Genomic DNA, 14,496 nt, shown 5'->3' with positions numbered 1-14,496 from the left:
AAGAAGAAAAAAATGGATTCCGTCGGAAAGAAAACTAACTAAGAAAAAAAAAGAGAAATGTTGTGACTAAATTCCTTTTTTGCAATGCTTCTGGCTTCTGGAATTTCTGTTTCGTTCAAATTCTCTGTGAAAGTCTTTCTTCTAAAATTGTGTTGAGAAAAAAAATCAGTTCAATTTCCAACGCAGTTTTTGTAACACGGTGTCCCTTTGAGTTCCGTTTTTAGGGTTAATGGGAATTCCCGGGAGAAGCATTTTGAATAAAATCTAGAGCAGAAAAAACAAAGAGAAAACAGTGTTTGTTCGCCAAGAAAGGATTTGTTGGCATTTTGAGAGCACAGAAAGATTTATTGGCCCTTTGGGTATTTTGCCTTCCGATTTTTTGCTATGATTTCACTTGCAGCATGAAGGTTCAAGGATAGAGAATTGAATGAGAAAAAATAACCCAATGTTGTAGGAATAAATTGAAATGAGAATGAGAACAAAATAATTTGCTAGAATTTTTCTTATCAATGAAATAAATAAATCTTATTTGTTCAGTGTTAAAATTTTTTTTTCCGTTCCAATTGAATGAAGACTTTTTTTTATTTCTCAAGAAATGAACAAAAAAAAACATTCTTATCCTCCTAATTTTCAGTGGACCTGAAGAAGACACTTAATCAATCCCAAAATGGCGTTATAAATCATCAGTTGAAAGTCAAAGTTGCTCATAGCTTTGTCAGAACGGTCAAAACGTCTTTAAACGGAAACATTGTCAAAAATATATTTGTTTTAGAGTTTAATATTATTTTCCAACACTGACGTTTATTTTCTAACGTTTTCCATTTTTTAAATGGTTTAAAAACTATTTTTTTAGGAAAATTGTTCGGAATTCGGTCAGCGGGGGATGATTAAAAATGCAATTGTTTGCATTCAGCGACGTTTCGGAAATGTTTATTTCCTTCTTCAGGCTTCTGCAGTTATCACATTTTTCGTCAAAAAGGGAGGGGAAAGTCTCCATAACAATCTACACATCATTAAAATTAAATAAATTAATTTTAAACTACACAACAACATAATTCTTGGAACAGAAAATTCTCAAGAGCTCAAAAACACTTAATCGCTGAAAACGTCCAATATCCACGTTTTCAGCGATTAAGTGTTTTTGAGCTCTTGAGAATTTTCTGTTCCAAGAATTATGTTGTTGTGTAGTTTAAAATTAATTTATTTAATTTTAATGATGTGTAGATTGTTATGGAGACTTTCCCCTCCCTTTTTGACGAAAAATGTGATAACTGCAGAAGCCTGAAGAAGGAAATAAACATTTCCGAAACGTCGCTGAATGCAAACAATTGCATTTTTAATCATCCCCCGCTGACCGAATTCCGAACAATTTTCCTACAATTTGCACGGTCGTAAATCTTGTCTACTATTTTTCTAGTTTTTTTTTTATTAATAGTTTTATGCTGGAAATACTTATTTTTGACTTCTGAAGCACAATCGTAACTATCTGAACTTTAAAGTGATTAGACATCCAAAAATCTTTTTTGGCCATGTGCCATTAAACAATTTTTTAATAAATATTATCAAGACGATTTTTTAAGCTTGTTAAGTAAAAAAAAATATAACCTACCTAATAAAAAAAAGAATATAAAACTTCATAATAGGAATTGTTTATTTTTTACTCTCAAGAAAATATTAATTAGATAATTCAATGATTTTCTTGTTATCTTCTCGTTAATTCTTTTTCATATATTTGTAACATTTGTAAAAAATAAAAAAAATCTAAATTTTCTAGAATATTTATTCTTCAGAAAAAAAAATAAAAAAATCAGAAGTAAATAAAAGTTCTATCTCTTTCAAATAAATCCCTCAATTTTCCCCACAAAAACTCCACAAATATCTCAAAGAAAATATAGAAAATTTTAGAAGAATATATATAATATAGAAAGCATATGCTGACAAAGAATTTGTAATATGTAGGTAATGAGATTCAACCCCCTCTAGGCAGCTCCCCCATGAAAGCTCAAATTTTTCACCACCCCCAAACAGGAAGTCAATGAATGAGTAATTTATGCAAATCGGAAGCACTTGTTGTCCGATGGAAATGTCGGGGGGTTTATTTTTCGACAAAAAGCACCGTGTAAACAGACTTTTGTGTGTGGGAGATAAAATGAATAACTAAAAAGCTTTGAGTGTATAAATACTTACATTTCCAGGCGTGAAAAATGAATAAATTATCTCCACCCCGTCGTGACTTGCATGTTAATTAAAATCACGGAAAAGCGTCTTTGCGGGGGCGCAAGAGGGAGAGCTTTTCACACCATACACTTGCACAAAGCACTCGCGGGAATTTTTCATGCGGAGGATTCTTGTCTGCTGTTGTGATAGGAGGATTGTGCTTCATGGAGGAGATGGAGGAGGAGGAGGACTAAATTGTGGGGTGTCGATGAAATTTTCATGAGTGTAAATTGATAGTTAATTGTGGTTGGAAAATGAAGTTGCGGAGTTGAGTGATGTTGGTGAGATGGAGTTGTTTAATAATTGACGCGATGTGGAACTTATCACTTAGCACCATACTGAATAATTCAAACCATTTAGAGGGGGGAAAACTGCAGCACTTTTCACTTCTTCTTCGAGATCTTTTTCTTCTTTTTCCTTCATGGTGCTGCTCCTCAAAATAAACACACATCCCGACTTTTCGCGGTTGTCGCGCGCTCTGTGATTGCTTCTTGTGTGTCAAGAAAAGGGGCCATCGACTGACCTTGGTGTTGGTGTAGCGGGCAAGCCCCACACGGTCGAGGTGTGTGTGGGTGGGTGGAAAAGCTCACGCGGTGGTTTTTCCCGCGGGAAAGCCGACCCGTTGCCCATCGCGGCGCGGGTGTCCGTGGGCAAAAAAAGATGCTATCAGAATGAAGACTTGTGATAGAAAACTGTCCAAAATTTGTACCACTCGATCTCCTCCACCACATAGAGCGTGCACATAAAATTTTATATGGCTCTTCGCTACATAGCTTGAACAAACATGAAGGCAGTGAGTATAATCCCCTTGTGCCCCCGTACCGTCCCCCTCTCGCGTACCCCCGGGCTGGCTCATGGAAATGGCTCTGTGTGAAAAAGACGCGCGCCACCAGATGGAATTTCTGGTGAGTTCTGTGTGTTGAAGACGGTACTCTCTCGGAGAGGACTCTTTGGTATAGGCGCGGCCAAATCATGTGGCATGTGGTGGAAGCCCTCCTTATGCGAGGGTCCTCTCGCGCTGTCTCTCTTTTGGTCTTTTTCCACCACCTTCCCCAGCGGAGCTTTTCCTCGGGAGTGTAACAAGTGAGAAAGACAACACTGTGGTGGCCCAGTGTGGGTGTCTTCTTGCTGCTTTCGCCACCGTAACCTTTGACATGCGTCCTCCCCGCAATTTTCGGGGGTGCCCCACTGTCTCACATTCAACCACCTCCCCCAATTTTGCTCTCTGTATCCATCTACTTCCACCCAAAAACAACCCTCTTAACTCATTTTCTCTCCACTCTTATCCCTTCAATTGAAAATTCCCAATTTCTTCTCCTAAAATTCCTTCAAATCCCATTTATTCAAACACTTTTACCTCCAAGAATCCTCCACGGCAAGGACTTTTTCTTGTTAGAAATTCAAAAAGTCAACCGTTACAGCCACACCTCATGCCAAAAAACTACCCACGAAATTTTCCTAACTTAGAAGCACACTCCAGAATATCCTTTTCCTAAAATTTATTTTTTAATAAATAAATGAAAAAAGGAAGAAAAAGGATCAGCCCAGATCTGTCGCAGTCGAAAATCGCGGGCACACTAACAACGGCACATTAAGTGAAAATATATAAAATATTTTCCCTACACGGAACCATTTGAAATTTCTTACCGATGTTGTTATTGGAACACAAACCATCAAAGTGAAAATGAGATGGTATCGCGATAGCGCCATCATGAGTGAAGGGGACAGAGAGATATCATAAACATAAAAACTGCAACCGGGTGCTATGCTACGGAGAAAATATCATCCGACAATCCTCCATACGGAGCATGAGTCGAAAAATCTCTCGGAGATTTCCTCCTTCTTTTCAGGGATACCTCTTCACTCCCCTTCCACCCCCCGCATGCCATTCCCACGACATTCCTCCAGCATGTTGGGTGATTTTTCATGTTTGTGCGCTTCATTTTGTATGCCAAAAGCAGTGGTTTTTCCTTTCTTTCCTTTCCTCCTACTACATATGTATGTTTATGTACATACATACAATGAAAACTCAATGATATGTAGCTGAGAATTCCGAAGGAAAAATGAATGGGAGTAATGTAGTGGTGGAGGACGAGAGAGATATTTCATAAATTTTCTTCTTTATGAAAGATTCAAAAAGAAAATTGAGAAGATAATTTGGACTTCCTGCAATTTTCCTATAAAGATGCATTCTCGACAAATATCTTTGGCGAAGCTTCTTTGCGGTGTTATTCCCAAGAGACAAATGTATCCTCATTGAGATTCCCGGCAGAGTGTCTGAGTCTTATTTATTAAGCCAAGTAGCATCATACATAATTTAACAAGAAATTGTATAAATAGATGGTAAAGAAAAGATAGAAGATGGTGGTTTGATATCTCTCTAGCAAGAAAAAAAAACATGTTTCACTGCGAGAGAATCAGGAGAAAAGAAAAACTTTCTAATCCCAATAGAAGAACTTGAAAATAAATTAAAAAGGATATCTTCTTTGGGTAGAAAGAATTCTTAAATGGCCCAGAAGATCCGGATTATTAAGAAAATAAATAAACGGTGAAAGAATCTGATAGATTAAAGTCTTCTTGGTTTAACCTGATTATTTATTCAAAATTTTATTTCGTTTATTTCAAATAAATTTTTCACTTACTCTGATGGTAGAATTAAAAAATAATACAAACTTATCTTGATAGAATCCTAAATTTAATTGCTTGTTTCTTTATGTTTTTTTCTTTAATATTCTTAATAAAAATAAAATTGAAAACAGTTTAAAAAAATAAAAGTAGTTTTTTGAGTTAAAGTCTATCCTTAAAATCAAATTAAATAGCATAAGAACCTTAAAAAAAATTTCAAAGAATTATATTTCAATCTTCAAACAAAATTTAAAAAAAAAGTTACTGCAAAAAATAAAAGAATAAATGTATTTTATTTAAGAAAATAAAAAATATTTTTGCCTTATTTCTTTTATTTTTGTTTTTTTTTTTAAAATTTTTTTGTTGTGTGTAAATCATATAGAGCATTTATTTACAAAACCTTTTAAGTGTCTGCCTTAGAATTGATTTATTTTCTTCGAGAAATTTTCATTTTTCTTCAAAACACTCAAGCAAATTACTCAGATTGAAATTATGAAATTTTGTATTTTTCATAGCAAAATTTAAGAATTTGTAAAATATTTTAAAATATTTATAGAAGGTTTCGCAATTAAAACGTCGAATAAATTTATTTCCTATTTAGTTTCAAATATCTCGCATTCTGCGGTATTCTTCTGGCTCCTTGTGTTCTATAAAATTCATTTTCTGTTATGTAGTTTAAACTAATAATGATTTCCGTGGAATTATTTTTTTTAGGATGTCTATGAATTCTGATATTTCAGAAAAGTTATTTTCAGAATTTTTAGATTTAAAGGAATTTCTTTCAGGGGCTGTATTCTCTAAGAGTGAAAAACTCTCGTGATAAACTCCCAAAGGCTTTTTGCAGGGAAGAAGTGAGAAAAACTTCACGTGAGAATGATCCTTTAAGAAAAATAATGCATCCGTGATAAACTCCCGTAAGATTTTCCCCGTTTTCACGTTTCTTTCAAAGCGCTTAAGCCTTCAGGAACTTATCATTTAAGTTTTTGACTCTTACAGAATTCATGTGCAGGTCCCTCACATTTTATATTACCTACAGAGCTTAATTAAATTTTCAATCAGCAAAAACGTTTTGTTTATTAATCCAGCGACGTTTCAGTTTATTTTTCTTAATTTTTCTATATTTTAAAGCTTCTATAAATAAATCATTTCATTAATTTTGTTCAAAACACAATAAATACAAAGAATATTTTCCTTTTTTCACCCCATTTTCTTGTTTTCATTTTAAAGTGAATTTTTCCTTTAAAAAATCCATAAAAAAGCGTTAAATCGTAGTGAATTTTTCATTTCAGATTAACTGAAGCTCTGCAAATTTATCTTTCTTATTTCCATCACATTTCTCAGCAAAACAACTCCCCCCCCCATAAAGAGGATGGGTTGGTGGAGTATCATCGAAAACATGTCGTGAGGCGTTGATTTTCCCCCCATTGAAATCATCATGAGAGTGGGTGTGGGTGAGTGGATGTTTGATCAGGAGGCTTGAATGTCTGCATTAGCGATTGGAATCGAGGTGTGTGTGCGTGTGGGGGTGGCAGAAGTGGGTCCCAAAATCCACCCGGTTAAGTGTCACAAACATTACCCACCACCATATATGATTAAATCAGACATTACGCCTCGAAGGGCTCACATATTTATGTGGATGTTTATTCAGTGTATTCCCATTGAGTACAACACACCCTTCGTTCTCAGCACCCCAAAACTCATTTGTGGCTCCTTTCCAACATGAGGCGGTGTGGCTTTACCCCTATGATGGAAGATATGTTTTTGTTGTTGCTGTGTGGGATATGTAAAATTGCGGGGGTGGCATTCCGTGAATATATTTTCGCAAAATTGAGCCCCGAAGTCACTCACTTCTGACACGATAATGGTATTTTCTCGCTTCGCAATTTCTCTTCTTGTTGTATGCCCATTTTCCCTCTACCCCATTCCCCCTTGCTTGCGTACATAACACACAAATGCGGGGGTTGCTCGGCACATGGGGGTGACTGAAATCCTTTCAATGCACAACGGAAGGAAAAATCAGAGAAAAGCATACTCAAGGAAAAAAAATAAAGAAGAAAAACGAATGAGGTTTATTCAGAGCAAGGCTGGGAGTGAAAAAAAATGAGAATCTGAGGGGTAAGCAAAGTGTCAATAATCTCATAAACAAATCCCCCCAAACGCTAGGGGTTGACGGTTGTTCCATGCGATTGAAGCCCATTTAATGGAGAGAAAGAGAAACCTCGCTGTAAGCTAAAGCAAAAAAAAAGAGGAGGGTTGCTCGCAGATACATTCGAATCCCCTTGGCCATCTTCCTTCCCATAACATTTTATGTTGCGTTTTCCAATGTACATCCACCAACTGCAATAACTTCCACTTCCTTCATCCACCATCGTTCTTTTCCACCCTCATGCGCGCTCCCACTCATCGCGTCTCTCTCGCACCCACAACCCCAGCCTATGTGCCTCATCATCTTCCCCATCAATTAAGACTTAATTAAATTGTGCTCACAATTTCGTGCAAAAGCAGACCGCTTCTGCTGCTGCTATACTGGAAAAAAATATCAAATAAAATAAGACAAACATGGGGCATTAATTTAAATTGAAATATCACACGAAAGAATTTTTCTGCAACATTGTATGTGGCTACACAACATACCAGCTGCGATGGTTATGCTTGCATTGTTGAGACTATTTTGTCATCTCCTCCAATCGCCATCCAACCTGTGTTATTGAAACTTTATTTATTGCACCCAACCCTTCCCCTTCACCCCCCAGAGCACCTGATATTGGCATCCACGAGCCGAGAGAAAAAGCTGCTGCGGAACGAATTGCAAATTGAAATTCATAATCACCACAAGTTACTCAAATATGCAAATTGCGTGTTTTTTTCTTTGTAGGAGAAGCCCGCGAATGAAGATGCCAAAGCTCTCTGGTAAACTGCTCCGATAGAGCTAATATTTGTGCAAAATTTATGCGACAACATTAGGTAGCCAATGGACATTTAGAATGTTTTAATTAAAAATCTCTTTTCATCGTTTTTTTTGTCGTTGCCTCTGTCCATTGCTTTGGGCTTCCCCGTGGGGAGCTTTGAGCTTCGCATGCGCTGAATTTTTATTACCTTCCCAACATTTATGGCTTTTCCCAGAAACATGTTCTCACCAAGAGATGGAGCCACATGTATCAGGATGGGCCAAAAGGACCGGAAGGTATCATCCTTCCGGGTAAAAAACACTCAAAGAAAAAATATTCCAACATCATGCAAAAAAAGCTACACAACATTTACCTTTCCCTGTGAAGCATAAGCTGCAGGGTGCGCAGGAAAAGCTCCCGCAACATGACGGGGGGGGGGGGTTGGAAAAAGGAAAAGACGAGAGAATACAATGCTTTATTTATTGTTTTTTTTTCTTTTTTTTCCTCTCTGCTCTCTCCTTGATATAATAATATATCCATCATTGTCCATATTTTGTGTGAATATTACCTAAAAGTTTCATGTGAATTTCTCTCCACGATTTTATATATACGCAAAAATGTCCTTTAAACCTCACCTTATTGACTCATTCGGTTCAAACTATTTACAGACACAGTGTAGGGATGTTCTTCTTATGTTTTCTTTTAATAATTCTATCCACTGTTGGGCTTAATTTTGGGATAAATAATATCATTGTAATTCTTCTGTTTTTAGATCAGAAAGTTCACATTCTTTGAATTTTTCTTTTTTTTCTTTTTCTCCTAAAGCAGATGGGATTCTCGCGTATTTGCCAGTTAAATTTTTTTTAATTTAATGATTGGAATATTTATTTAATAAAGAGTTCTTTTGATCAGAATTTGTTGTATGAATATGAGTTTTTTTTTTCTTAAGAAAACCCAAAGAAAAAGTCTTGATAAATCCTCTTAAATCTTCATATAAAAAATTGAAAACTTCCCAAGAAAAAGTTTTAAAGAAAAAAATTATTTTTCAACAAATAAAATTATACAAAACGTAAAAATTGTTCAGGAAGGAGATAGAAATCTCCCAAACCAGGTTATGATTTACAAAAACAAATAAAAATTTAGGAAGTCTTAAAGATCATCTGTGATCTTATTTCCTAAAAAGCTTCTTTGAAAATAAAGAGAAAAAAACCTCAAAGAAGAAGTCGGGCAAAGAAAATTATGGTAATATGGAGAATCTCATCTACCGTAAGCCGTCCTTTCCTTACCACTGGCATTTTCAATTATATTTTTCTTTTAATAATTCGTGAGGGTCACATTACATCAAATACAATCATTTTTTATACCAATTTCATGCGTCATTTTGTTGTCCTTTAATATTAAGATTTAATATTTATTCATTTTCATTTTTTTCTTTATAATCAAAGTCTAAATATTTTTAATTAACTTACTATTTAATATCTTATTTTTTTTCTCTTCTTGCATCCATCTGGCGATGTTTTCTCGCGGAGATTTCAATGAAATCAATTTTTTTTTATTATAAGAAGAAAAAGAAATATCAAAAAAAGAGAAATGACTCAAAATTAGCTTGAGAAATTCGGGGGAAAATTCTTTCTTCTAATATATAGGTAAACAATCTCCATGGCTTAATATTAAACACTGAAACTGCCTATATTTTGAATTCATTTTTATTTTATTTTAATTTGGTGAGTGAGAAAAATGTTTATGGCACTAACCGTCCTTTCAACAAAAAAAACTTTCATTTGAAAATCTTTTTTTCTCTTTTTTCACTTCTTTCCATTCACCCTGTGCAGATATAACACAAAGATTTTTTTTTACTTCTTTCAATCTTTTCTTTTAAATTGCTTTCAACACTTTTTTTTCAATATGAGATTTTCGCCTCAAATATTCAGCAATCATCCATGATTTGTTATTTACTAAATTCGGTTGAAAGAGAGGTTTTCTTTTAACTTCCTTTCTCTTTGTTTTATAATTTTCAAAAAACTATGATATTTTTTTCTCATTTTATTTCTTTTTCGAGACATTTTTTTTAGAGATTATTTCATGATCTGAATTTTCTTTTTTCTAATTTTCTTTTATTTTTTTATTTTTGTACTTTGGAGTTTTATTCTGCAAATAAAAAATATTGCAAATTTATTAATATTTTCACTTCAAAGTGATTCAAAACAAAAAATTCTTTTGGGTTTTTTATTGTGATTCTTTCACCATTTTTTTTTCATCAAATTCTGACTATGTTTTGCAAAGAAAAACTTAAAGTTGCGCAGGGGTTTAACCAAAAAAAAAAGAAAGCCTTTAACTTGTCTTTCTTATTACACAAAAAAACTATAAATGCAAATATCAAAAAATTCAACAATAATAGAAATTAAAACTTAAAATAAATACATTTTCATCTCATGTAAATTCTTCGTTTCACCTCAATTTGCTTCTTTTCATTTTTATTCTCTTTTTTTCGCTACAAAAAGCTGTAAGAACTGTTTTTTTTTGTTTTCTTTAAAGAACCTTCTAACCATAGATCCTCTCAATTCACGTTTTTTTCTGAATTTTTTTTTCTCTTGAAGTACATAAACTGTTTTGAGCACATATATATATTTTTTTTTACTTTTTTTTAGCATTTATCGGTTATGACTACACTATGATTAATTTATTAATTGAATTTAATTTAAATTATGTATTTACAATAATTTAGTGAAATTACACGCTATGTATGATTTTTTTCTTTTATTTTTAGAGTACAAGTCTAAAAGTTTGTTTATTTTTTTTTCTTTAACTATTACATTAAACTGTGTTTGCAAATATCCCGGTTGTGGTTTTATTTTTCAATCCTTCGCTGTTTTTTTTGTATACAAAAAAATAATAATAATTTATATACCTCATCTACCATTTAAGTCACTTGGTAAGAAAAATTACCTAAGAAATTTTCAACTTTTAATTGAAATAAAGATTTTCCTTTAAGCTGCATTCACCCTCACCCCCCGTTTGCAAAAAAAATTTCGTTTAATGAAATTTTTTCTTTTTCATTTTTTTTAATTAATATTTAATTAAAATGAAATAAAACAAAATCCGCTGATTAAACATAAATTAGTAAAAATCACATGTCATTGTAAGTTTAATGAAAAAAGAGCTGCATGTAAAATGATGGTTTTCGTGATTATTTTTTGAATAATTTTGAAAATTGACAAAACAGTTTTTAAATGAAAAAAAAATATTGGTTAGCTTTTTATGCTATTTTTCATAATTTATAATTTTTACGCAATTTCAATGCATCAGGTTTATTTAAAAGAATATTTTCTAGAGAATAAATTAGTCTTTATTTAATTTCCGCGCCAATTCTTAGGCATTGCACTGACATTAAAATTTTGACAGTTAATTGTGATCTGTCAACATGACAGAAAGTTTAAAAAAAAATCATCTTCATACCGAATTTCAAGCATAAAAAAACCAACCAATATTTTCTTTCTATTACATTTTTTTCCTTTTTATTTTCACGTCTATTGCATTTTTTTGTGAGCTCTTGAGGCTCTTTTGTGGTGTGAATTATAAATTCTTCAGATACTTTTTTAATTGTTCATTTAAATTCCAAACTAACCACACTCTTCTTTCATCCACCCTCGCATTTTTTCTTCTCCTTTTGACTACTGTAGAACAGAAAAAAATGATTTACAACATTGCTATTTACATTAAAATGTAAATTTCCGTTGATATTCTCGCATCCCCTTCACGTTTCTTTCTTGCATTCCTTCCATAAATTGTTTTTTTGTATGTAACTAGGTATGTATAAGAGTTAGGCTACTAATACAGGGATTCTTAATTTTTATATGTGACAATATAATTTCTAATGTAGATTTCTCAATGCGCTCACAATTGAAAAAGAAAATTCTCTTACAGGGCTACCCCACATACACGTCACGACGCCCCTGCATGGTGCGTCCCCTCGTGACACGCACGCCTTGGGAAGTCTGGTGGGAAATGCGCAGCGTGTCCACTTGGGTTGATGTTGTTGCTGTTGTTGCTGTTCAAAATGTCGGGAATCCCATGGCGGCGTCGTGTTCTGTGGGTCACTGGTGCATCTTGGGTCCGTGATGGGTCATGCCCAAACCAAGATTGATGTGATGTGGATTGTGATGCGGCTGCGGCGGTACTTGACCATGGTTGTGGTTGCTACTCGTGCTGTTATTGTTATTCTGCTGCGATGCCTGTCGTTGGGAATTCTTCTTATTCTTCATTCGTCGATTCTGGAACCAAATCTTCACCTGCATCGGCACAAAAAAAACAGGGAGGGGGTTGATATTGCAGAACAAAAAGAAAAGCTTCATGGCCAGCAGATGGTTATGCAACAAACACTCACCTGCCGCTCCGTCAAGTTGAGATTCCGCGCCAACTCCCAGCGTTTTTGCTTCGATACGTACGCATTGAAGAGGAACTCCTTCTCCAGCTCCAGTGTCTGGAACTTGGAGTAGGGTTTGCGCTTCTTCCGCACCGTCACCTGACCCGTCCACTCTAGGGCATTAGATGGGGTACAAGACCCAACAGTTCCCACACCAACAGCTGCTGTTAAGCTTGATCCTACAGAGAAGAAATTAAATTAAATTATTTCTTTAAATTATTTTATTTCTCTTTTGAAAAAAAAAAGAACAATTTTCTCAACTTTTCCCAGCATTAAGACCTGTTTAGAGCAAACACGGATCTCTAATTTGTCTGACCCACCCCCTGCGTACATTCCTGCTAAATAAACTCCAATCACTTCATATAAATTCACAGAGAAATATCAATAAAAGAAATATATATTTTACATGAAGCAATAAGAGTGAGAGGAAGAGTGAGTTGGGTTGTAATTTTCATCGACTAATTGCTCATCTATATATAATTACAATTAGCATAAATATTTAATGTTACTACCCAGTTTGGAGTTAAGTTAGTTTGAGTATAAATTCCAGTTTTATCCAAAGAATTGGATAAATACATGCGGAGACTGATTGACGGAGAGAAATCAAATGATTTAAATAAATTAAATATTTTCACGAGAGGAAAAATGTGAGTTTGGCTGTCTTTCAAGAATGATCAGAATTATCGGGAAACTCAATCAATCGACCGGAAAATCCTTGAAAACTTTAAGCAAATTTTATTGTTGTTGAAAAACAGAATTTTCACCGTTTATATTTTCTTCTTTTTTTTCATTTATTTTCCTGCACTGAAAACAATTTTAAGGTACCTACTTAGGATTTTCTACTACACTGCAAAAAATCGAGAAAATCATATCAAATTTCTAACTAATTTTACTGAATATTTAAGAACGTTCTAAAAGAATTTTTTCAATTTAAAAAATGGTTATTTCCTAACAAAACTTTCAAAAAGAATTTATAAAATAAAATTTAAAAAAATGAATAAAATTAAACAGAAAACATAAATACATCATTAATAAAAAATAATAAAGATTAAAGAACATAAAGAGTTCTAATATGTAGCCCTATCACAATTCTTAAGAACTTAATGCTGACATGAGAGCTTGAAGGAAAACTTTACCGCTATGATTTTCTTTACAAAAAACATTCATTTCTCTCAAATTTTTTTTATAAAAAAGTTTTTTTTTCTGTTTAACCATATACTTTGGGAGTATGGCAAGAAGTAAATAGATTAAGTTGAACATTAAAGAATTTTTGCAATTCAAACCGGCAAAATGTAGCGCTTCGATGGTCTTTCTGTCCTTCGAGCCGGATATTTATTGGAAACTCTAATTAGGGTTTTTTTAAGTTAACAAGGGAGTCTAAAGGCTCCCGCAAAAAAAATTCTTAAAACTATTCCTTAACCTTGAAGAATAAAATCTAGGAAATCATGCGCATTATGCGCGTGAAAAATAGGAAACGTTTCAAAGTCATGCTGCGTATGAATTTCTCATATAAAAGAGATTTATTTCAAAACAATTTCTTCCAATCTTGAGAGATTTTCTGGGAACTGTTACAAAGAAAAATACAAAATAAAAAAAAATTTATAAAATATGTACCAATAAACTTGCAGAGATAAAATTAAAATTCAAAACTATTAAAAATTATATTTACACGCAATTCGAATATATGTTAACATGGACAATTGCCTATTTTTCACGCAGCTAAAAGACATTAAAGGTTGCACAATGTTGGGAAGAATTATTTAACTCATCATTCACACTTTACAATGTTTTTTCTCTGATATTACAAACATAAATTTATTATTAATTTGAATTTATTTTATTGCAAAAAAGGTGCGATTTTATAGTGAGAAGTTTTTCTTTCTTTAAATGTTTCTTTCACGTTTTAATTAACAATGATAAATGATAAAATGTTAAATGATAAATGATAGAGCATTAAATAAATAAATATTTTAAAGAAAAGAAAAGAAAAACCCCATAGGAAATTGCAACACTGTTGCGTGCGTGCGTCATATGCTGATAGATGCTCGTGCGGAAAGGTAAAATTCATAAACTCGCGCATTTTAATTGTAAATTATGTTCGATTCTTTTCGAGAATTTATATGTGCAGAGCATGTTATTCTTTCATGAAAGAGCGGAAGGCGCAACATACTTTATTTTCATAAAAAAGAAATTAATCGAAATAATGTCAAACAGGATGGATAGGATTAGTGAGGGTACAAAGAAATTGCTTTGGTTGATTTAAGAAAATTCTTTTCAAAGAATTAAAAATTAATTTTCTTTGCAAGAAAAGACTTCTTAATTGCTCATTTGTGAATTTTCTTT

General features: G+C 33.3%; 1 protein-coding gene across 7 annotated transcripts in view; it reads right to left on the bottom strand.

Moving 5' to 3' along the window:
* Positions 1 to 8,196: 8,196 nt before the first annotated feature.
* The window catches only part of LOC129787858 (homeobox protein abdominal-B-like), a 79,163-nt gene continuing 72,863 nt past the window's right edge, over positions 8,197 to 14,496 (bottom strand). For 4 of the 7 annotated variants that reach the window (XM_055823673.1, XM_055823675.1, XM_055823679.1 and 1 more), the window contains 2 exons: positions 12,115 to 12,332; positions 11,054 to 12,019 (listed from right to left, as the gene is read on the bottom strand). In XM_055823673.1, coding sequence (XP_055679648.1) covers positions 11,825 to 12,019; positions 12,115 to 12,332 — 413 coding nt within the window. In that variant the 3' untranslated portion in view covers positions 11,054 to 11,824. Of the gene's footprint in view, positions 12,020 to 12,114; positions 12,333 to 14,496 lie in introns of all 7 variants that reach the window. The other 3 variants (XM_055823676.1, XM_055823677.1, XR_008750262.1) reach the window with 2 other exon arrangements.

Source organism: Lutzomyia longipalpis, chromosome 1 (assembly GCF_024334085.1).
Source record: "Lutzomyia longipalpis isolate SR_M1_2022 chromosome 1, ASM2433408v1".
NCBI classification, from domain to species: domain Eukaryota; kingdom Metazoa; phylum Arthropoda; class Insecta; order Diptera; family Psychodidae; genus Lutzomyia; species Lutzomyia longipalpis.
The sequence above is the reverse complement of the archived record's forward strand: the minus strand, read 5'-3'. Positions and strand labels throughout refer to the sequence as shown.